The sequence below is a fragment of the Antechinus flavipes genome, chromosome 4 (assembly GCF_016432865.1).
Source record: "Antechinus flavipes isolate AdamAnt ecotype Samford, QLD, Australia chromosome 4, AdamAnt_v2, whole genome shotgun sequence".
Classification (NCBI taxonomy): domain Eukaryota; kingdom Metazoa; phylum Chordata; class Mammalia; order Dasyuromorphia; family Dasyuridae; genus Antechinus; species Antechinus flavipes.
In genome coordinates, this window is record NC_067401.1 from 189,186,956 (window position 1) to 189,209,213 (window position 22,258).

At 39.4% G+C, this 22,258-nt stretch overlaps 2 protein-coding genes across 5 annotated transcripts; both read left to right on the forward strand.

Annotated features, from left to right (window-relative positions):
* Positions 1-18: 18 nt before the first annotated feature.
* On the forward strand, positions 19-4,298 carry PRR3 (proline rich 3). The gene is made up of 4 exons (XM_051996178.1): positions 19-111; positions 1,788-1,850; positions 2,085-2,399; positions 2,632-4,298. Exons 1-4 carry the CDS (start codon positions 39-41, stop codon positions 2,733-2,735), a joined length of 555 nt encoding a protein of 184 aa, XP_051852138.1. The 5' UTR covers positions 19-38; the 3' UTR covers positions 2,736-4,298.
* A 1,725-nt stretch (positions 4,299-6,023) lies between these two features.
* Positions 6,024-19,294, forward strand: ABCF1 (ATP binding cassette subfamily F member 1). Of its 4 annotated transcripts, none has more exons than XM_051996144.1 (25): positions 6,024-6,165; positions 7,012-7,058; positions 7,265-7,348; positions 7,488-7,626; positions 7,769-7,806; positions 7,899-8,003; positions 8,904-8,978; positions 9,060-9,164; positions 10,000-10,107; positions 10,370-10,492; positions 10,747-10,847; positions 10,922-11,007; positions 11,398-11,537; positions 11,928-12,076; positions 12,318-12,401; positions 12,641-12,765; positions 12,924-13,036; positions 13,248-13,419; positions 14,374-14,448; positions 14,551-14,621; positions 17,551-17,583; positions 17,667-17,835; positions 17,977-18,041; positions 18,146-18,218; positions 18,369-19,294. In XM_051996144.1, the coding sequence occupies exons 1-25, from the start codon at positions 6,093-6,095 to the stop codon at positions 18,533-18,535; spliced, it is 2,520 nt and encodes an 839-aa protein (XP_051852104.1). In that variant the 5' UTR covers positions 6,024-6,092; the 3' UTR covers positions 18,536-19,294. The 4 variants fall into 4 exon arrangements, with proteins under 4 accessions (XP_051852104.1, XP_051852103.1, XP_051852106.1 ...); XM_051996143.1 differs by having other exon boundaries at positions 6,026-6,165; positions 7,485-7,626; XM_051996146.1 differs by lacking the exon at positions 7,012-7,058 and having other exon boundaries at positions 6,049-6,165.
* Positions 19,295-22,258: the final 2,964 nt, after the last annotated feature.

Genomic DNA, 22,258 nt, shown 5'->3' on the forward strand with positions numbered 1-22,258 from the left:
TATCCCCCATTCTGATCGCTGTTATTACGCTGCCCGTGATGCCCAAGAGGGGGAAACAGCGGCCCCGGGACCCCGAGGAGAGTGGGGATGAGGAGAGTGGGAGTTCTGCCGGTAAGGGAGAGGTGCATGCGCCTGAGGCAGGCCTAAAACGGGGCACAAAACGAATAAAACTCCCCAGGGCGTGGAGGGAGAAAAGAACTGGGAGAGATTAGTGCGGCCTGCAAGGGAAGGAGCCTGTTGCGTTTTCATGTAGAATAGCGCGAGAAGAGACTTGTCGAAGGAAAAATTCTTCCTTTTTAAAGGTCGGTGGTATAGGGAGAGCTAGAAGTGTAAGCGCACATGCTTGCGCCAACCCCGGGTACTGTGGCGGGCCGTGAACTGGAGGCAGGGCAGAGAAGGCCGATGCACGTGCTTTGGAATGGGAGAGTAGTATCAAACCCGGAATGAAAGTGCTGGCCGAAAATTTCCTCGGAGAACCTGTGACGTAGACAAATAAAAATAATTTGTCTGGACAGCTGCAGTCTCTCTACCCTACCATTTCTTCCGCCCCACCTCGGGAGAGTTTTGTGAAAGCCAGATTATCGTTGTCGTTCCCAGGAAAGAGGCAGATCAAGAATTTTTTTAAGTTTAATCGTTCGAGATGAGAGGAATGAGAACAGGGCGTAATGAGCACGAACAGTTAGATTCTAGTTCATGCTGTTGATTTTACCTTCAAGGTACTATACTGTGTAGGAAATGGACTAAATGATTTCCTACTCTTCTATGCAGATGTTTCTAGACTTCTTCATGAAATGAGGAAGAGGGGATGATAAAGAGCAAAGTTCACTATATTAGATGAATTAAGAAAAGATTGCTTAAATCCTCCGAAAGTCCAGAGATTATGCAGGAAGAGTAGTCCATTAAGTTTGGGATTTGGGGTACATTTGCTTAGTGTGAAGGATGTCAAGTATTCCAATTCCTCTGGTCCACTCCCCCTCCATTAATCCATCTACAAAGGCCTGGAAGGAGTCTTGTCATAGGTTTGCCACCTGTGTCATTTTAACTATCCCCCTCTAATCTTGTTTGGGGATAATTGTCTAATAACTCGATGTAAACATGGCTACTGAAAAGGGCTTGACAATCTGTTGCTCTTAAGACTACACACAATTTTAGCGACTGCCTAAACCAAAAAATTTCTTTCAGTAGCTACTCCTCCTATCTTGCAAAGTAGACACAGGAGAAGCATTGATAAGTTTTTGTTGATTGATAACAAGAAACTCATACTGATGAAAATACATTGAAGTTCTCCTGTTACTTTATTGTCAGTCTTACTGTTAAATTTTCCTTTGGTTGAAAGCTGTGCCATTTGGTACCTTTGGTTTGTTTTTCTTGGGCTTTTTTTCTGACATCTTGAAAACAGATTCTGCTTTTTTGGGTTTTATTGAATCACAATAGATTTTGCTTCAGCCTATCAATTTGATTATGTATCCATAGAGAGTAAATATCTGAAGAGTAAGGACTTTATCATTTAGTCTTTGTCCTTTAAGACAATTCTTTGCCCATAGATAGTAGTGGGCCCTTAAGTGTTTGCTGGATTGAATAATAGTAAAGGGAAAATAAGAATCAAGGTTGATACTCCCCAAGGTCCAAATCATCACTGTTTGCATCACCATGTGCTATTGAGTCCTAGTAGCAAAAAGAAAGGAGAACTCAATAGAAATAAAGTACTAATTTGTGGTATAAACTGCATTTTACTGAGTTGGACGGCGCTTCATTTTTGCTTATGCTATTTCTTCCTGCTCACTTAGGTCCACCCAGCCTCTTGGGCCCTCCCCCCATAGCCAACGGGAAGATTGGTGGCCCTGATCCAGGTGAGTAGAAAAGCTCTGAAAGGACAAGTGCCTAGATTGATTCAAATGAATACATTTTAAATGCATATTACATGAAAAGTACTCTGGAAGTTCCTATAGGAGAGAGATTTTAGGGATTGAGGGAAGTGGGGAATGCAACCCAACAAGAAAAATAATTTCTGGATACTCCTAAATTTAGTTAACTAGAGGTAATATCTTTTTTTTTTTTTTTTTTTTTTTTTTGTCTGTCTCTAGGTTTTCACAGAGGCTCTCAGGGTTTAAGGGAACCAGAAATTCCACCACTCCTGAGCCTCCCACTTCCTTTCTGGGGAGGATGCCCAATGAGAGGGGGTCCAGGGCCCAGGCCTCGACCATACCTACATAGCCGTTGGGGCTATGAAGACCCAGAACCTAGGTGGGGAACAGGTTATGGGGACCATGCCAGAAATGGTCCTCCCAATGGATGGAGAAACCTTGGAGGGGGCAATAGTCACCATCCATCTAAGAACATCCCCTGGCCTAAGAACACCCCTCAATTCAAAGATGGAGTCCAAGAAGGTGATAGAACAGGTTAGTATCATCACCTTTTATATTTTATTTCTGCCAGTAGCATATAATTATCCAAAAGACAGTGACTTCAAAACCCTTCTGCCTTCTTTGTGAAGGTATCTCTCAGTTCTCTCCTTTCAAAGCATTATCCCTGGGAGGCTGAAGACTAAATGTTTCCCTTTAGGGTCCCAAGGGTATGTTTCTGATTTTTGTTCTTCCAAAGTCTCATGTTGCTTTTCTCCTTTTTCTATAGATAAATCTAACCGTCCAGTCTGCAGACACTTCTCAAAGGGCCACTGCCGTTATGAGGATCTTTGTGCCTTCTACCACCCAGGGGTGAATGGACCTCCATTGTAAAACAGTGCCTTCCACCAATTAGGCTTCAGTGGACTTTTTCTCTCCTGGAAGATAAATGCCCTGTTGTTCTTTGTTGGCTTCTCTGAGGTGTTTCTGGCCAAGAAAGCAGTCTGAGCCTGACCCTCTCCTTTCCCTATCTGGGGTCTAGGAGGATGGGTGAGAGAAAGGAATGGCCAAGGAAGTTTTTTTAAAAAAATAATGTTTTATTAATATTTTTGGTTTCTACACCAGTCACTTCCTAATAACACCCTCCCCCAACCCTGTCTTATAACAAAGAAAATCACTTAACACAAATTATCAAATGGACCACATCTCACAATGTATGCAACATTCCACATTAGTAGTGGTCTGAGAGGTTTTCTAATCATTGATCTGCATCATCTGCCTTTTTCTCTTTGGGAATGGAGGGAGGGTGGGTAGAGTGTTGTAATTGCAATGCTGTATCTCTTTACTCTTAACCCATGAGTGACTTTCCCCTGGTAAGTTGTAATAGAAATCTAATTGGTGCTGTTCACCCAGAATTTACCCCTTTCAAGTATTACTTGTGGTTCTTGTGAGCTTATATAGTTTTGAAAAAGGACACCATCTTGACAGGAATTTTTATCTGTTAATGGTGCCCTTTCAACTCCTTCCTCACTTTCTGCAATTGTAGGTGTGAGAAACGCCCTATAGTAAGAACTCTCTTGTTCACCTGGCTTCCCCCTTGCCCCAAGTCATTCTGAGTGTGAAATAGTGAATGGTCTATTAGTTTACTCACAACTTTTGCTTCCCTCTCTTCCCTTTCCCCTCTCTCCAGTCAGTTGGATTCTGTGAATCTCCACAGATCTTGGGCAAAGAAATTCCCTTATCTCACTGAGTGGGGCTTAGATGATACTACTGCCTTTTCCTTACCTTTATCCCAGTGTAGGTGTTCAGAAAGAGGAGGAAATGTGGGGAAAGGCGGGGGGGAGGGACTGAGGCCATGACTAATTGAAGAGTCTTTGTTTTTTAGCCTTTTTTTTTTTTTAAGTAATAAACTCAAATGAAACATTTTATTTAATCTTGTTGTTCCTGTAGTTTTTGTGTATGAGGAACATAAAGAGTATTCTAGATTAGGCTAAAATACAAATTCCTCTGTTAGTTTAAATCCACAGGTTTAAACATCTGTACTATGGTTCTAAATTTAATTTTTAGGCATATTTCCCATTACTTTTTATGCACTCTTGGTTTCATCTCACCTGACTCATATGGTGAATGTTATTTTGTTGGACATTGTTTCCCATTTCTATACCTTATCCCACCTTTACTTTTTGTCCCCTCTTGGAATCCCTACCTCTTAAATGCTCAGCTCAAATGAGACAAACTACACAAATTTTTTCCTGAACACCCCAATTGTTGGACACCATCCCAATTCCTTCGTATATACTTACCTACATTCATTTTGTTTGTATCTTAACTTTTCCCCCATAGTAAAATGTAAGCTCAAGGGCAGACTTGTTTTTGTCCCAGTGTGTCCTTATTGCTGAGTATATTGACTTGCATGGAGCAGGCACTTAATAAATTCTTGATCTGAGTTATATTGAATTGTTGAAGGCAAGTCTGGTTTGATCACTTTGTTGGTGGTCTTTGTCCTGTAAAGGGCTGTGTGGTCCTGAATAAGCTATATTCAGGGAAGCATCATACCCCTCTTGGTTGAAGCCAAAATTTTACATAACTTGCCTGTCCCACTGAATTGTTGGGTCCCGTAAAGATCTAGTGTTCATAATTTTACACATTTAGAGTTAGAAAGGAACAGGAACATTTTTCTTTTTCCTTTTAATAATTATAACTTCTCATTGACAGAACCCATGCCAGGGTAATTTTTTACCATCATTATCCCTTGCACTCACTTTTGTTCGATTTTTCCCCTCCTTCCCCCACCCCCTCCCCCAGATGTCAAGTAGTCCTATATATGTTAAATATGTCACAGTATATCCTAGATACAATATATGTGTGCAGAATCAAACATTTCTCTTGTTGCACAGGAAGAATTGGATTCAGAAGGTAAAAATAACCCGGGAAGAAAAACAAAAATGTAAACAGTTTACATTCATTTCCCAGTGTTTTTTCTTTGGGTATAGCTGCTTCTGTTCATCATTGATCAATTGAAACTGAGATCTTTTCTTTTTCAAAGAAATTCACTTCCATCAGAATATATCATCATACAGTATCTTTGTTGAAGTATATAATCTGGTTCTGCTCATTTCACTTTGCATCAGTTCATGTAAGTCTCTCCAAATCTCTCTGTATTCATCCTGTTGGTCATTCCTTACAGAACAATAACATTCATATACCACAATTTACCAAGCCATTCTCCAATTGATGGGCATCCATTCATTTTCCAGTTTCTAGCCACTACAAACAGGGCTGCCACAAACATTTGGCACATACAGGTCCCTTTCCCTTATCTTTGGGATATAAGGCCAATAGCACTGCTGGATCAAAGGGTATGCACAGTTTGATAACTTTTGGGACATAATACCAGATTGCTCTCCAGAATGGTTGGATTCGTTCACAACTCCACCAACAATGCATTAGTGTTCCAGTTTTCCCGTATCCCCTCCAACATTAATTATTATCTTTTCCTGTCATCTTAGCCAAACACTACAGGTGTGTAGTGGTTTCTCAGAGTTGTCTTAATTTGCATTTCTCTGATCAATAGTGATTTGGAACACTCATATGAGTGGAAATAGTTTAAATAGGAAGATTTTCCTAGTTTGTTCTCTCACACACACACATCACCCAGCTTTTTAGAGAAAAGGAAAAAAAGGCCCTGAATTTAATGTCACTTAATTCCTGGCAGAGCCAGGAATCAAAACCTGATTCCTAGACCTATGACACAAGATGAACTGAGTGCCCTTGCCACTGCCCCATGCTATCCCCCCATTATGCTATCGCAATTACTTGGAAGAAAGATCTCTCCCTTCACCCAGGACGCTCCCTCTGGCCTCAAGAGTGCCCAACATATCTTGGCTTCCAATTCCAAGTTGTAATGAGGTGCTCCTGAAATTTGATTTGTGCTTCCCCTTAGAAAGGCGTGGCGTTTTATTCATCTTTATTAGTTGAAAGGACCAGCTATAGCTCATGACTCATATTTGACGACACTGACCGGAACTCGTAAAAGCTAGGACTCCTCTTTGCGGCTTCCGCTTTTCCTCATTTTTTTCAGAGCAGAGATGGTCTGTCACGTGCTTGACAGAGAGCAGATATGCATCCGGGTTGCTTCGCTTTTATCCTATAGAATCCCGCAGATTATTTAGCCCACCTTCCTCCCCCGGCCAGCCACCGGAAACGGAAGTGAAGCTAGCAACACTCGGAATAGTCTTAACTGTCGCCGAGATGCCGAAGGCAGTGAAGCAGCAGCCACCGGAGCCAGAGTGGATTGGGGATCGAGAGAACGCGAGCCCTGCAGGTGAGAAAGCAAGACGGATTGTTAGAGGGCGAGACCACGGGAACCCTGGAATGGCACGCATCCGACGGAGAGGGGGGTGGGGCGAGAAATAGTCGCGAGGCAGAATCCTAGCTTAGCACCTGTCGGAACCGGAGATGAGGGGAAACGGCGCATGCGCAATCTTGGAAGCTTCCCTGCTTGGAAGCATGGAAAGAGGGTTCTCGGATTCCGAAAATTTAGGGTGCCATCAGCGGGTAGTGACTTGAGCAGTATTTGAGAGGTGGGAATATATCAAAAGAGTGTAAGTATAGAAAGATATGGATGGGAAAATTGGTATTCCCTTTCCTTTGTGATCCCTTTTCAATGCTCCCTATTGTGGAGACAATTTCTCTCCAAACAATTGCAAGCCAAGAAAGGACAGGATTTCAGTTTCACTCCCTGCACTCTACATGAAATATAGATCTTTAGGCCAAAAACACCAGGTTTTGTATCCCCAAAACCGTAGTTTAGTTGCTTGGAATATTTACTAGTTGTGTGATCATGGACAGATCACTTAATTTTCCTGAGCTTCAGGATCTGTAAAATAAGGCCATTAAGGGAAAGGAAAAAGAAAGTATATGGCCTAGATGGCATCATAAGTATCACCGAAAAATAGGGGAAGCTCTAGTTGTAACCCTGAGAAATGATAAGGGTGAAGGATCATGAGATTAGGCTAAATTGGAAGTTTTCTTTTCCGGAGTCTCTAAGGTTCAGTTCTAAGAGGAAAATAAATATTTGCTGAGCTCAGGAAACTTTTAACAAGGAACTATGGGCATCTCCAAGATTTAAAGATGGAAAGATAAGGGCATTGTTTACTTTTTCCTCCAGATAAGGTTGTCAAGAAAGGAAAGAAGGACAAGAAGACCAAAAAGACGGTGAGAAAGTTGGGGACTAGGAGGAAAAATAGAGATGGTAACTGGCATTGTTGACAAAGCCTTATGAAGTAAATAACAATGTGGAAGGGCAAGGGACAACACAAGAAGGAAAGAAGGGAAAGAGGAATGGGGTATGTACAATTTGATTGAACCACTTTTGGCTATAATTTTAATTCAAATTCCCCTCATATGTTTTTATTTCTTAGTTTTTTGAGGAATTGGCTGTAGAGGAAAAGCATGCAGGGGAAGAAGAGGAAGTGAAGGTAATGAAAGAAAAAGAACAGCAGCAGGTATGTTACAATAAGATCTTTAGAACTAAAGATGTCAAAGGTCCTTTGTCCATACCAATGAATGTTCATATTGATAGTTATGGAATTATTTGATAGAGGGTCTGGAATTTATTTGACTATTCCCTCATACCTTTAGCAGCAGCAACAGCAGAAGAAAAAAAGAGATAGCCGAAAAGCGCGACGAAAGAAAGATATTGATGATGATGATGGGGAAGAGAAGGAACTTATGGAAAGGCTCAAGAAACTCTCTGTTCCAGCCAGTGATGAAGAAGATGAAGGTAAGGAAAGTGGGAATCTTAAATAGATTATATCCCAAGATATCCCAAAAAGAGTAAGATAAATCAGTCAGATTTCTTTTCGGAAATTGCCAAGTCAAGCATTTGTTTCTCTTTCCCACTTTCCTTCCTTCTGTCATTTCAGTTCCTGTCCCAGTACCTAGAGGTGGGAAGAAAGCTAAGGTGAGTAGCCCTATGTGGTAGGTAGATAGAATTCTCACATAAGAGCTAAGTTATGGGTTTCATTTTCTCACTTGTACTCTTTCCTTCCTTAGGGTGGTAATGTATTTGCTGCCCTGATACAGGACCAGAGTGAGGAAGAAGAGGAGGAAGAACAATTGTCAAAACCCGCCAAACCAGAGAAAAATCGAATTAATAAGGTGGGTAGGAATATATACAGTGTTGAATTGTGCCTAGTTTAGGTTCATAAAATTCTTAACCTTTGTCTCTTTTTTGTCAAGTGTAATAGTCTAACCTCTCCCATTAGTATTGCTATAATGCCTGCTTTTTTTTAAAAGTTCTTGTTTTAGTCTGTTTGGCCAAAACTGTCTTTCTCAAATACTATTTTTAACCATGTTACTTTCTAGTTCAGTAACTGTTTTTCAGTAAAATCTAAATTCATAACAACACGCAAAGCCTGCTATTTACCAACATCCTGATTTTTTTGTACTTCATTTTTCACTATTTCTGAAATATCTCCCTTAGCTTCCATCTTAATTATCCCTTTCTCTATGGCTGGAGTTCTAACTTTAATAGAGAAGTACAATGGAAAGAGCACTAACTTTAGAGTCAGAGGACCTAAATTCAAATCCTGTGTCTGTCATTTACAATGTGTTTGGGTTTTGAGCAAATCATTTTTCTTTGGGCCTTCGTTTTCTTCTATGCAAAATAAGAAACTAGGTCACTTCTGAGGTAACTTCTAGGTATAAATCTGTGTTTTTGTGTTTCTGCCCTAGAATCCATATCTACTATCTTTTAGGACTTGTTTCTCAAAAAACCTTTTCCTTTGTTACGTTAGATTGGGGTCAGCTCTCTCTGCATTCATGTAGACTTTGTACTTGTGTTCCTGCCTGATTTTTTTTTTTTACTCGTGGCCTAAGTTTCTGCCTAGTGCAACTAGTCTTGAAACTTCTGGGTCAGAAAGCTGTCTCCTAGTTCTTTTATCTCTCCCTCTTATTAGAGACTTTGGAAATGTCAGTAGTTGCTACTATTGATGTTAATATTACTATAGAATTTATACAGTCGTTGGCATTCTGCAACCAAATCTTTACCATTCTCAGGCTGTTTCCCAAGAGCAGCTGCCTGAGCAGAAGGTCAAAAGGGGAAAGGAAGAAAAGTCAAAAGGGAAAGTGAAGGTAAGGAAAATCCTTTGGAAGTGATGGTAAGAATAGCAATAGGAATTTCACCTGCTGAGATTACTGTACTTTGTCTATCAGCCCCAGAATAAATTTGATGCTTTGGATGATGAAGAGAAAGGAGAAATATCCAAAGAGAAGGAGCTTTCCAGATGGGAGAAGGATAAACTTAAGAAAGAGGAACAGGTATGGAGTTGAAAAACCAGATATCCAAGTGTTTCAAGAAGGAAAGAGGGCATTGGTGAAAGAGGATTAGGGAACTGGATCCTTAGGATGACACAGATTTTCATTTTAAGAGATATCAGGGGATATTGTGGCATAATATAAAAGACTCAGTTTGAAACCAGAGAACCTAAATTCAAAATCTTTTTTCTTTTACTTGCCACCTATGTTTACTTGAGCAATCACTTCACCTTTCCACACCTCAGTTACCTCATCTGTAAAATGAGAGGGTTTGACTTGATCTCTAACATTCCTTCAGCTCAGGATATAAAGGTCCTATGATTTATAGGATTTACAATCCATTAATTTATCCTTTTTCTCTTAATTTACTCTGTACCTACATGTTGGGTATCAGATGTTACATTGCAGTTATGTGATATCAATTTCATCTTTCCCTCCCTTTGGTTAGAAGTTGATAAAAGTAAAGATATGTGAAGAAACCACTTATTTTTGGGGTTCTATTCCAGGTGATACTAGACAGTCTGTTTCTTTGAAGTCTTTTTTGATCCCCTTTGTGCCTAGTTATCTTCTCCCTCTCCAAATTTACTTCTTTTATGTTTTTGTTTTATTAACCAGAAAAATATAAGCTTCTTGAGTGTTGTTTTTCTTTACATTATGTACACGCTAGTTGTTGAATTAAATTGCAACATACACCAATTGTGAGATGGTGTTAGGGAGAGAGCTGAGTATCAGATTTCTAGGTCCTTGAGACAAGTAGGATCATGACTGGGCAGAAGACCATGAAAATTGAGTCCTGGAAGGAAAACTTTGGTTTCTTATTTTTCATCTATTTCCACAGGGCTCAGAGGAGGAAGGAGAAGGGGATGAAGAAGAAGAGGGTGAAGCCAAGGCAGATGATCCCTATGCTCACCTCAGCAAAAAGGAGAAAAAGAAGCTGAAAAAACAGGTTAGGAAGAAAGGGGGTGGAGGGTCAGGGAGACATGGAACACCTTAACACATCAATCCCTGAAATAATTATGGTAAGAAACTGTGATTGGCGAGGTTAGGAAGAAAAAAACCCTAAAAGCTTGGGGTGGGGCGGGGGAAGGGGTTATATAAGATCTAGTTGAAGAAGTTAATCGTGCTGCATCACTAGGGTTGCATAGCTGGGCATGTGGAATGGGATGGGATTAGAGTATATCTAAATCCATTCTTTTCTCTGTCTGTAGATGGAATATGAAAGGCAAGTAGCCACACTGAAGGCAGCCAATGCTGCCGAAAATGATTTTTCAGTATCCCAGGCTGAAGTGTCTTCCCGCCAGGCCATGCTGGAGAATGCCTCTGATATCAAGGTGTGGGATCTGAAGCAGAAAATGATGGGAAAAGACTTAATTTTGAGTAGGTTGTATGATGGGAGAGAGAACATTTAAGGTTTAAATCAGATAATTCTAGAAGGTATGGAACATATAGATTGACTTTGCTATTGAAAACATTGGGGACTTCAGAGGTCAAAGAAAAAGTTAATACTCTGTAAAAGGTGTGGTAGAGTTTTCATTGGAAGGAAGGTAATGACAGTATTTTCTCTTCTATTTTCATCTGTTCCAAGCTGGAGAAGTTTAGCATCTCAGCCCATGGCAAGGAACTCTTTGTCAATGCAGACCTGTACATTGTGGCTGGCCGCCGTTATGGGCTCGTGGGACCCAACGGGTGAGGAGAGGGAAGGGTCACAGATAGAAGGGTTTGGGTCATAAGTCTTGTTCTGACTGCTCTTTTTTTCTCAGTAAGGGCAAGACAACGCTGCTCAAACACATTGCCAATCGAGCTCTTAGCATCCCTCCCAACATAGATGTGTTGCTTTGTGAGCAAGGTAGGAAGGAAAGTAGTTTTGGGAAGGGCAGCCAGGATGAGATAATTTGAAAGTGAGAAGGGTGGACTATATGGAGGAATAAAGACAGTGACTGTGTGGGTAGTAAGAAGATAATGCCCTGATATAAGTGAGGGAGGGAAAGGAGGAAGAATTGATAGGAATTTGGAAGAAAGGAAATCCATATGTACTAAGAGAAACATGTGGGAAGACCTAAGCCAAACTAAGAAAAAGCCTAGAGAGCCCTTTAGAGGGAGCAAATCAAGAGTAGGCATAGGAGGGAAGAAAAGGGCATGTGTGTGTTTGTTGGAGGTGGGGGGAGAGGTGTTGCTGATGAAAGAAGTTTTTTCTTCTGGTTTTCAATCCAAAAACCACAACCCTTCTCCCCACCAGAGGTGGTAGCAGATGAAACTCCAGCTGTGCAGGCTGTACTTCGTGCTGACACTAAGCGGCTAAAGTTGCTAGAGGAGGAGAAGAAACTCCAGGGTAGGCTGGAGCAGGGAGATGATGCTGCAGCAGAGAGACTTGAAAAGGTAAAGGACATATATATATAGGGGATAAGGTCCAGCAGAGAGTTGTACAGGACATAGGAAGGCAGCATTCAGGGTCTCGGAGGCTCTTGATGGGGTTATGTTAATGAAGAAATGAATGAATGGAAGTGCTTATTATGTGTCTTAATACTGATAAAGAAACATTGGAATTAAAGAATTCCTGCCTTCAAGGAGAATACATTCTGATAGGGGGAGACCAAACATAAAGAATGGTGTCTAAGGAAGAATATTTGAGTTTGAGGAACTACAGGGAAGATGAGAGGAGTTGGTATGATTTAGGACTGCCTAGATATAGAGTAAGTCATGTGGATAGCAAATCCATTAAGCTGCTCAGTTTTTAGGATCATCATTGTCATCCTATCCATATTCCAGGTATATGAAGAACTTCGTGCCATGGGAGCTGCTGCAGCAGAGGCTAAAGCGCGACGGATTCTTGCTGGTCTGGGTTTTGATCCTGAGATGCAAAATCGACCCACACAGAAGTTTTCTGGGGGCTGGCGTATGCGAGTCTCTTTAGCAAGGTAGAGTTAGTCTACAACGACTCCACAGTGTCCTTTTCTCATTTATTTTCTGTCATCTCCAAGAACCATCTAGATGTGTTACAAAAAATATCTTATTTCCTACTCAGTTTTTTTGAATAGTTGAGTTCCTAAATTTTATTCTATTTTTGATAAGACAACTGAAGATAGGACTTTCTAATCACTCAGGGTGTAAAAGAGCCCTTTTTTTCCTCTCAAATCTCTGATCCACTCCATTTTATAGGGCACTTTTTATGGAGCCTACACTGCTAATGTTGGATGAGCCCACCAACCACTTAGACCTCAATGCTGTTATCTGGCTCAACAAGTGAGTATCCTAGTACTATTCTTTGAGTCCTTTACTATGATACATTGATAAATTCTTTTCCCAGATCTCAGGCATCTCTTTACTTCTAATATTTTCCCACAACAAAGGCTTTTTATGATACTCCCAAATTTTCCCTTTTCCTATTGTCTTCCCTTTAGCTCTTTCCTCTTTAATTTGAAGTTTGATGAGTTACCCTACATCTTTGTTTTGTTTTTATTTTTGTTTTGTCTCCAACAAAGCTATCTTCAGGGCTGGCGGAAGACACTACTTATTGTATCCCATGACCAGGGCTTTCTAGATGACGTTTGTACTGACATTATCCATCTGGATGCCCAAAGACTCCATTACTATAGAGGCAACTATAGTAAGTAGGGAATGAGGGGAGCATATGCCTGAGAGCTTCTAACATTAAAGGGGATGGAGAAGAAGGCATAATAGTGACATAACTGCCAACACTTAAAGGATCTTTCTGCTGACCCCTATAGAGCAATTGCTGATTATTGCTTTCCATTCCTGTCATAGTGACCTTTAAAAAGATGTACCAGCAGAAGCAGAAAGAGCTTTTGAAGCAATATGAGAAGCAGGAGAAGAAGCTGAAAGAGCTCAAGGCTGGGGGCAAGTCCACCAAGCAGGCGGTGAGATGCAGGGGCAGAGCAAGATGACACACTAGGCTTTTGGAACTAGCATGTTTTGTTGAAAAATCTTGACTAGGGAGTTTTCCTTTAAGGAGCGGGGATCCTTGATGAACATACGATTCTATCCTATGGTGGGGTGAGAAGATATGGCCCAGATCTCTGTAGATTGATCCGTGCATGATACTTGAACCTCCATTCCCAATCTTCTCAGGAGAAGCAAACAAAGGAGGCCCTTACCCGGAAGCAGCAGAAATGCCGTCGGAAAAACCAAGATGAGGAGGCCCAAGAGGCACCTGAGCTTTTGAAGCGACCAAAGGAATACACTGTGCGATTCACTTTCCCTGACCCCCCACCACTCAGCCCCCCTGTGCTGGGACTGCATGGTTAGTGGAGAGTTTATAGGGCAGGACTATAGGTTACACATACCCCTAAACCTTCCTGACTGCTTCTATCCCCACCAGTCCTTTTCCTTTCCCAGTGCCATTTTACCTTTTTGTTTTGCCTTCTTTGTGCTTTTGGTTTTTTACACCATTGTTCCTTTTATTCAGTTCTCCCCAAAAAGGTTCTTTCCTTGTAACAAAGAAATCCAGTTAGCAAAAAAAAAAAAAAAATTATTGTTAAGTTTATGCTTAATACACATTGCTTTATGAACCATGTTGAGAGAGAAACATCAGAGCAAAAGGAACAAACAATGAGTGATTAAAAAAAAAAGAACATAAAATGTGTTGATTTACATTCAGTCTCCTTAGATATTTTTCTGATTGCAGATGGCATTTTCTGTCCAAAGTCTATTGCTTCAGATCACTGAACCACTAAGAACCAAGCTTTTCATAGTTGGTCATCACACATTCTTGCTGTTATTGTGTACAATGTATTCCTTGTTTCTGCTTGTTTCCCTCAGCATCTTTCCATGGCTTTTCATGTAAATCTTTCCAGACTTTTCAATTATCAGCTTGTGCATCATTTTTAATAGCACAGTAATATTCCATTACTTTCACGTACCACAGCTTGTTCAGCCATTCCCCAGTCAATGGGCATCTACTCCTTTTCCAATTCTTTGCTACCCCAAAAAGAGCTGCTACAAACATTTTTGCACGTGTACGTCCTTTGCCTCCTTTAAGATTTCCTTTGGATATAGACCCTCTAATGGCACTGCTGGGTCAAAGAGTATGCAGAGTTTTATAACCCTTTGGGCAAAGTTCCAGAGTAGCAAAACAATTCTTGATTAGATCATTTTACTTGCTCAAGAATTTGCCTCAAGATAAGGCTGATTCGTTGTTTTTGTAGGCCAAGGAGCTTGGTGAGGATCATTGGGCTCTCCCCCTTTTTTTTCCTAGGTGTAACATTTAGCTATGAAGGACAGAAGCCACTCTTCAAGAACCTGGACTTTGGAATTGACATGGATTCAAGGAGTGAGTAGAAAGACATGAATTGCTAAGGTTGTGGGTAAATGGAAGTGGGAAATAAAGGAAGACTACCCTAGGGATTTGTTTTTTTGTGTTTGTTTTTTTCAGTCTGTATTGTAGGGCCCAATGGTGTGGGAAAGAGTACATTGCTGCTTCTGCTCACAGGAAAGCTGACTCCAGTAAGTTTGGGGATACCATCCTCATATTGGCCTAATCCTTTATTTACAATTTTTAGTATTTAAGGGAGAAAACTGAGGGAGTTAAGTATGACTTGATTATATAATTAGTATGTGAAATTTTAGGATTTACCTTGAAATAAATGAGGATGTAGACTGGAGAGGACTTGGCATCTTGACCATCTTTTCCCATGTGAACAGGAATCTGTCTTCCCAGAGTTCTCTGCTACTGGATGATGCATAGCTTTTGAAAGGCCAAATCCAACCCCATATTCCTGTCCTCACACACAGAAAATGTACCAGTTTTGGTGGTTATTTTTTCTAAACATAAGATCTTTCTAGGAAAAATTTTTTTACTAATAGATACTGTTTGCTTAGGGCTAAGTATCCTTCCACTGCCACCATAATCTTCATTTTGTTTCACTTAAGTGTGATTTAATAATAGTTTTTCCCTCCCCCTCCCTAACTAACGTATGAGTACTGTGCACTATCACTCACATCCCTGTATCTTGAGTTTTAACTGATAGGGTAAACCCTCTCCTCCTAATATTCCTTAGAAGAGCTTACTTTAACTGGAGAGAGATGGCCCTATCTGAGAAATGGGAAATGCCTGGCCCTTTAATTTAAAGGCTGTAATAAACTTGGTTCTGATGCCTATCCCCTGTTCTGTTATTCTAGAAATATGCTTCCTCTTCTCAGAAATAGCTGCTGTAGCATACATAAACTAATCTTAGAAATGTACAGTGTGTGAAACCATGATTTATTCTCCCATTCATTTGTTTGCTTGCCCTGAGCAAGTCTTATAATAACTCCCTACTCTAAATGTATATTAATTCATCCCATTTTCCCTAGAGATCGATACAAACAAAATGAGTAGACATGTTTTTTATTCAGTTTTTTACATCTCCATAGTGTCCCCCTACGTATCCTTTCTCCTCCCTTTCTGAGAGCTATCCTGTAATAGAGTTTAAAAAAAAAGAGGAAAGAAAAAGAAGAAAAATTAGCATAACTGAAGCAATACATTGAAAAAATTTGAAAATACATATAAAATGATATAAAACATTTGTATGGTCTCTTCTCATTTCCTCTTTTTGAGCCATGCTTGTTTTTCATTTTGAAACTTTGACTTTTTTGTTAATAGTTTTCTATTTACCTTATTGTAGTCATGTTTGTTGGTTTTTTAAAACTCTTTTTCACTCTGCATTAATTCATAGAGAGCTTAACAATTCTTTGTTTTCACAACATATGTTGCTGTAAATATTTTGGCTAGTATAAGGAAGTTCCTATATTTATCTTTTTTGTCAATTTGCAGGGTATGAGGTAAAACCTGAGAGCTATTTACATTTATTATTTATTACATTTTATTTACATTTATTATTATTATTTGGTTGTTAATTGGGAAGTTTTCTTTTTGAGAACTTTTCATATTCTTTGCATAGGGGAAATTGTTAATTTCTTATTGAGGAGCATAAGCTTTAGTTACTTGCTAGTTTTCTTGTACAACTATGTGTATAATGCTACTGAACATTATATATTCTTTTTTGTCATTAATGACCAGATCATCTCTGACCTTAAGCGCTTTCTTCTGAACCAATGAGTCATTTATCTCCTTTCCTTTCTCTCAACAGCATTCTTAGATAAAGACAGTTTGGTGGGTTTTTTTTTTTAATCCTCGTTTTCTTTCCTTTTTTATCACTAATTAGATCCCATAACAAATCCTAATAGTAAAATACATAGAAAACAAATTACATTTATATATAATCCCATTACCTTGAATTATACAGCTAAGAAAGTGCAGGGAAGATTTGGAAACATTTACAGGTGAGTTCAACCAAAAATTTAGTGAGAACTTAAGGATGTGTAAGAAAAACTTTACAAAGGAATGACCATCCTAATCTTCAAAGGGACCCATGATGAAAGTACCTTCTGACTCAGAGGGGTGAGGGACTCAAGGTTCAGCAAGATTCATGTTTAGACATGACCCCTGGGTAGACTGTATATTTGTTATAAAGTTCTCCCCTTCTGTATTTAATGGTAAAAAGGGTTTTTTTTGGTGGAGGAGGGCGCTAAGAAGAGTGATAACCAAAATAAGTGCTGTGGAAACATTTAAAAATGCATAGAAGAATGTTCACAAAAAATGATGAAAAGCAGAATGGTTTTTAAAACTTAGGTGTGCAGTTTATTAATATCCTTTTTTTTAATTTTAAAATTTAAATACAAAATGAAAAGAAAAAACATTTCCATGTACACAGCAGACCACATAAAGAGGATTCAATGTAAAATAATAAATTTCTATTTCATGAAAACCTATATAATAAATACTACACATTGTTTTAAAGGAGCCCAACTTTTCTTTGCTTTTTTTCCTACTCCACTGTGGAATTTTTACTTTTTCCCCTCTTTCATCCACCTACACTAAAGAAGACTACAAGTAAGCATGGAGGTAGTATGTGTACCATGTATATACATATAGATTTCTATAAACATATATACATATACACACATGCATAAACATACACTCATACATATACATATGTAAAACTGTATTATGTTTATTTTCTCCTATAATCTGTTTCTCTGAAGTTTGACAGCATCTTCATAAGTCTAAACCATATTTTCCTAAATCCTCTTATTTCCTATAATATCATTTTCTAAAAAGTAAATGAACTAGATTCATGGTTTCATAGTTCTCTGTATTCAGGATTTGCTGTTTTGTGGTATTTAAATTCATAACTTAAAAAAAGGTAAAAAGCAATTTTAAAAAATGATTAGTGTAGTGGATTAGAGCCCAATCTAGGATTTAGAAGGTCTGGACTCTCTTCCAGGTTAGGATCCTGGAAATGTCATCTCACTTTTTTGAGCTTCATATCTCCTTAATATCTTCATTGTTGTCTTCTCCATCTTAATCACTTTGTTCTCCTTTTCTGTGCAGACTCAAGGGGAGATGAGAAAGAACCACCGACTGGTAAGTTGGTTCTGGAGGCCCAGAACTACAGAGGTTGGTGGGAGAAATATTGTTCCTTTCTGACTATTTTTTTCCTGTGGTAGAAAATTGGCTTCTTCAATCAGCAGTATGCAGAACAACTACGCATGGAAGAGACAGCCACTGAATATTTACAACGGGGCTTCAACTTACCTTATCAAGATGCCAGAAAGTGTTTAGGTCGATTTGGTTTGGAGAGCCATGCCCATACCATCCAGATCTGCAAACTCTCAGGTACCTCCTAAGGGAAGGGCCATGACAAACCTGATTTACGTAATCCGAATACTGTAGAGAAACCAGATGTTTAAGATGACAGACAATTCTGAGGATAATGACGGGGTTACCCTCTCTATCTCCCATTTTTTCCTGCCCCAGGTGGACAGAAAGCCCGAGTAGTGTTTGCTGAGCTGGCCTGTCGGGAACCAGATGTCCTCATACTGGTAAGTAAACTATATAGATAGGAAGGGGGCCAAAAAACAGGAGAAAAAGGAATGCATAGAAGTTAGGAGTACCAAACCATGAAATCCTCTCGCTTCTCTCACAGGATGAACCAACCAACAACTTGGATATAGAGTCTATTGATGCTTTGGGAGAGGCCATCAATGAATATAAGGGTGGTAAGTCTACTTAGTACAACTCTACTTCCCCTTCTTTAGCAAATTCCTTTCAAATGTCCTGCCTTCTACCTCCTGTTTGCCATTGGGATCTAACTTTTCTCTTGCATTGTCCTAATTTTTTTTTTTCCCCTCTTTCACCTTCTTCAAAAGCTGTAATTGTCGTCAGTCATGATGCCCGGCTAATCACAGAGACCAACTGCCAACTTTGGGTGGTAGAGGAACAGAGTGTTAGCCAAATTGATGGTGACTTCGAGGACTACAAGAGGGAGGTGCTGGAGGCCCTGGGTGAAGTCATGGTGAATCGACCTAGGGAGTGAGGTTTCCTCCTGTACACTCTTCAAGATAATTTAGGCATGTGTCCTGACTGCACCTTTGAGTACCTTTTCCCTTCCCTCTCGCCATTTGCAAGATAAGGGCTTATCCTCAACCAGTGCCACAACCAGCAAGACATCTGGAGCTGAGGCTTTGCCTGGTGTGCCCAGACAGACTAGGAACCTTCTTCAGATGGAAGTACTGGCTTTATTTTACAGTAGAGTTGGAAAAACTATTGATGCCATGATGTATCATTGAACTGATAACATAGATAAGGAAACTTTTCAGCCTCCAAGTCTGATATTTTGATTCCAATAAGTTTTGCACCACCACCTTACCTGATGGCCTATTTAATCCATCTGATATAGAATAGGGTCTGTGCACTAGGAGCTTGAGCTACTCTCTTCCCTAAGTCTCTGATGTTCTGCCACTTCCCCCAGTCAACAACAAGATTTGGTCTAATTGGTACTTAAAATTTATAGAAACTCAAGTTATAGGCACAATAGTTTTGGTTCAACTGCCAACACTACTCTGAGGGGTGATATATTTGATTCACATACAGAAATTTGACAAGAATCTCCAGCTACATTCCACAGATGATGCAAATAGGGATCGCAGGGATCATGGTCTTTAGATAGGGTGGAGCCTATTTGGTGCTAGTGTCTACATTGTCTTGTTATTTATGGATTTGTGGGGCAGGGAAGGAATGCTGCCGAACTTTTGTCAGTTTGCCAGGGGAGGGAATAAAGGAGAGTGAATTGCCATTACCTATCTTTATTTATGGGGCTACGGGTATTGAGAACATTACTAGGCTTTATCAAGACACATGCTGCCCTCCTGTGGCCAGAACTTAGAATAACACCTGGAACAAGATCTCTTTACAACCAAGAAAATCTGCTCTTCTGAGCCAACAGTATTGATCATATAACATCTTCATAGTACTGGAAGAAATATGCAATATCTTTCCTCTTGTCACTTTAATATGATTTATCTGTTAGTTCAACAGACAAGAACTTGTGTACAAAACATTCATCTTGACAGCATGAGAAATGAAATGTCCCTAAGAATTGAGTGTCAGATGAATGGTATGGGCATGTATAAACCATAGGAATACAGAAGAGAGAGAGTTTTAATCTTATAGGTTCATCACTTGAGACTTGAAGGGATCTTGGAGACCTCTAGTCCAAAGCCCCTCATTTTCCTTTTGAGAAAGCAGGCCCAGAAAAGTTAGGTAACGGGGAGAATCATATTGATCCAGTAAGCTACATGTGCTTACATGTAGTGTTACATGTGTGCTACATAATGTGAGGAAGTAGCTTTTGAAGGGTAAGAAGAACAAAGACATCTGTTCAATTTAGGAATGGCTGAACAAAAATTTTAAGATAGAAAATTGCAAAGTGTTTAAGGGAAATTATTGAGAAAACTAATTTGGCTGGGATAAAGAAGTGTTGCAAGAAGGTGCTGAAAAGGGTATTCATTGCTGGCTAAGGAGTTTGGATTTATTTTGACTTGTAAATCATATTAGAGGGATAAGAAATTTGCGTTAGGAATTGGCTAATCATGAATGAATGTAGCATTTTAAGGACATGAAACGGGAAACCTTTTACAGTAACAACTAATGTTTATGTAGCATCTAAGTTTAAGGAACATTGAAATTTCATTGAGCAGAGGGATAAAGAAGACTTTTAGAAGACTGGCTGTAGGGGCAAAGTGTAAGGGAGTCATCAATAAGTACTGTTAATAGGGGGTGCCAGTTTGGGGAGAAATTTAGAAATGCTAAATCTATGGATTGGATCTAGAAATGAGCAGTTTATTTCAGAATCAGGAAGAAGTAGAGGAATCGGGAAAAGATAAATTAGAAGATATTGACTACTAGAAACAGAAGTAAAGGGAAAAAGTTTTAAAGTCTTATCAAATATTGAGAAATAGAGAATTAGGATCATGAAAATGTCATTGACAGTGGAGGGTACTAGATAAAGACAGGAAGGGCACAAGCCAGATGTTAGAGTCTTTGGAAATGGGAAGATAAGAATGTATCAATAGAAGCTGATAAGAGAATGGCACAGCAAAGCAAGTTTCCCCTCTACCCATTATAGGGTAGATGTATTTATGTTTGAAGTATGATAGAAAATCATAAGGAAGCATGTGCTAGCACATCTCTGGTATGTTACACAGATGCATGTGCAAAATACTATATTAAGGGAAAGATCATTTCTTGGTAGAGATATGGAATAAGCTATCCTATGTAGGGAATGATATAAAGAAAACAGTTGAAATGTTCTAATTTACTTGGATTAGTTTTTCTCAAGATAAATTACTAATGTACTGGAGAAATATAGTAAAATGGAGGCTATCAGTTTGTAATCACACATGAGCTGGTCTTCAGTTTGTTGTTGGAAGGATGGTGGGGGGGAGGGGGTAAGGGGAGTGTCAGTGATAGTCCAGTGAAGAGATTATTTTCACTTCTGCTAAACTCATCACCCTGTCAGTGTATAAAATATCCACATCACCTTTACTTCCACAATAAGGAAGTCATTTCCCAGTCTCACAGAATAATGAATTCTTTACTATAGCATTCTTCAGAAGCCATTATTTGGCTTCTCAGAAAGTGAATATAATACATTTAGGGAAAAGCCACCATTCTCCAATCTATTTGTTAGGCAGTTTTCCTTTATATTACAAACTGAATTTTCCTACATTATTTATCATCTATTATTCCTCCTGCCCTTTGGGGCAAAACAGAGCAAGTCTAATATGTCTTCTATTGACATGAATTGGATAAAAATTTGATGTGAATTTTTTTTTCCTCCCAGCTAAACCTATCTTAGTTCTGAAAAAATAGAAAAGGATAGTTACCTCAAATTTTTTTGTCCATTTATTTCCCACAGAAGTACTTTCTAAAAGTAATTTTGTGGTGAGTTAACCAACACAACAGAGAGGAAAGAAATCGAGTGTTTTTATTCATTGCCCTCAAAAGATCTTTTGAAGGGCTAGATATATGGGTTCTGTGAATCCTTGAAAACTTAAAATTTGTTCAAATATTTGGGAGCTCATGGAAAGGATAGGATGATAACTTCTAGATGGCTCATAGGGGTTGAAACACTACCAAGATGGCAGGTGGGACTTAGTAGTACCCTAGAGATGGAGTGGCAACACCAAAAATACATTACCAGCGTAAGTCTTAGAGATGGAGAACCAAGCCTGCACCTGCCTCAGCTACCATAATTGGAAGCAAAATAACAGATCATAATCTGGTTCCTGTTTTTTCTGAAGCATGGAAATTTCTAACATTAACACGAATTGTTACTGGGGTGATAATATACACAAGACTTTGGGAAAATGACGAAGACTATTAACCTTCCAACCCCCTTCCTAAAACAGGTTTTGGACTCCACCTAAAGAATATGAAGGGACTATAGTCAATTACATTGCAGCATGGAATAGTACAGAGAAAACTGAAGGAAGCCTCACCACTTGTGCTCCTCAGTAAGTAGTACGATTTAGCTGGAGAACACAGGAATATCATGCATCAAAACAAGAATAGCATATTGGGGTCAGGCTTTGGAAGGCTTCTATAATCCCAGCTCACTGAGGTTGAAGCTGGTAGATTCATTGAGATAGCGAATTTACATGAGCTTACAGCCAATCAGATGTAATTATCTGCCACCAATTTCAGTGAGCCTCCTTTGAGCAGGAAACACATCTGGCTGCCCAAGAATGGAGCAAAC

Bases quoted from the DNA above. Each gene is read 5' to 3' on its own strand.
- ABCF1 (XM_051996143.1), top strand. From the start codon at position 6,093: ATGCCGAAGGCAGTGAAGCAGCAGCCACCGGAGCCAGAGTGGATTGGG. The intron at 13,037-13,247 runs GTGAGATGCAGG...CAATCTTCTCAG, and splicing joins GCAAGTCCACCAAGCAGGCG to GAGAAGCAAACAAAGGAGGC. The intron at 18,042-18,145 runs GTAAGTAAACTA...CTTCTCTCACAG, and splicing joins AACCAGATGTCCTCATACTG to GATGAACCAACCAACAACTT.
- PRR3 (XM_051996178.1), top strand. From the start codon at position 39: ATGCCCAAGAGGGGGAAACAGCGGCCCCGGGACCCCGAGGAGAGTGGG. The intron at 112-1,787 runs GTAAGGGAGAGG...CTGCTCACTTAG, and splicing joins GGAGAGTGGGAGTTCTGCCG to GTCCACCCAGCCTCTTGGGC. The intron at 2,400-2,631 runs GTTAGTATCATC...CTTTTTCTATAG, and splicing joins CCAAGAAGGTGATAGAACAG to ATAAATCTAACCGTCCAGTC.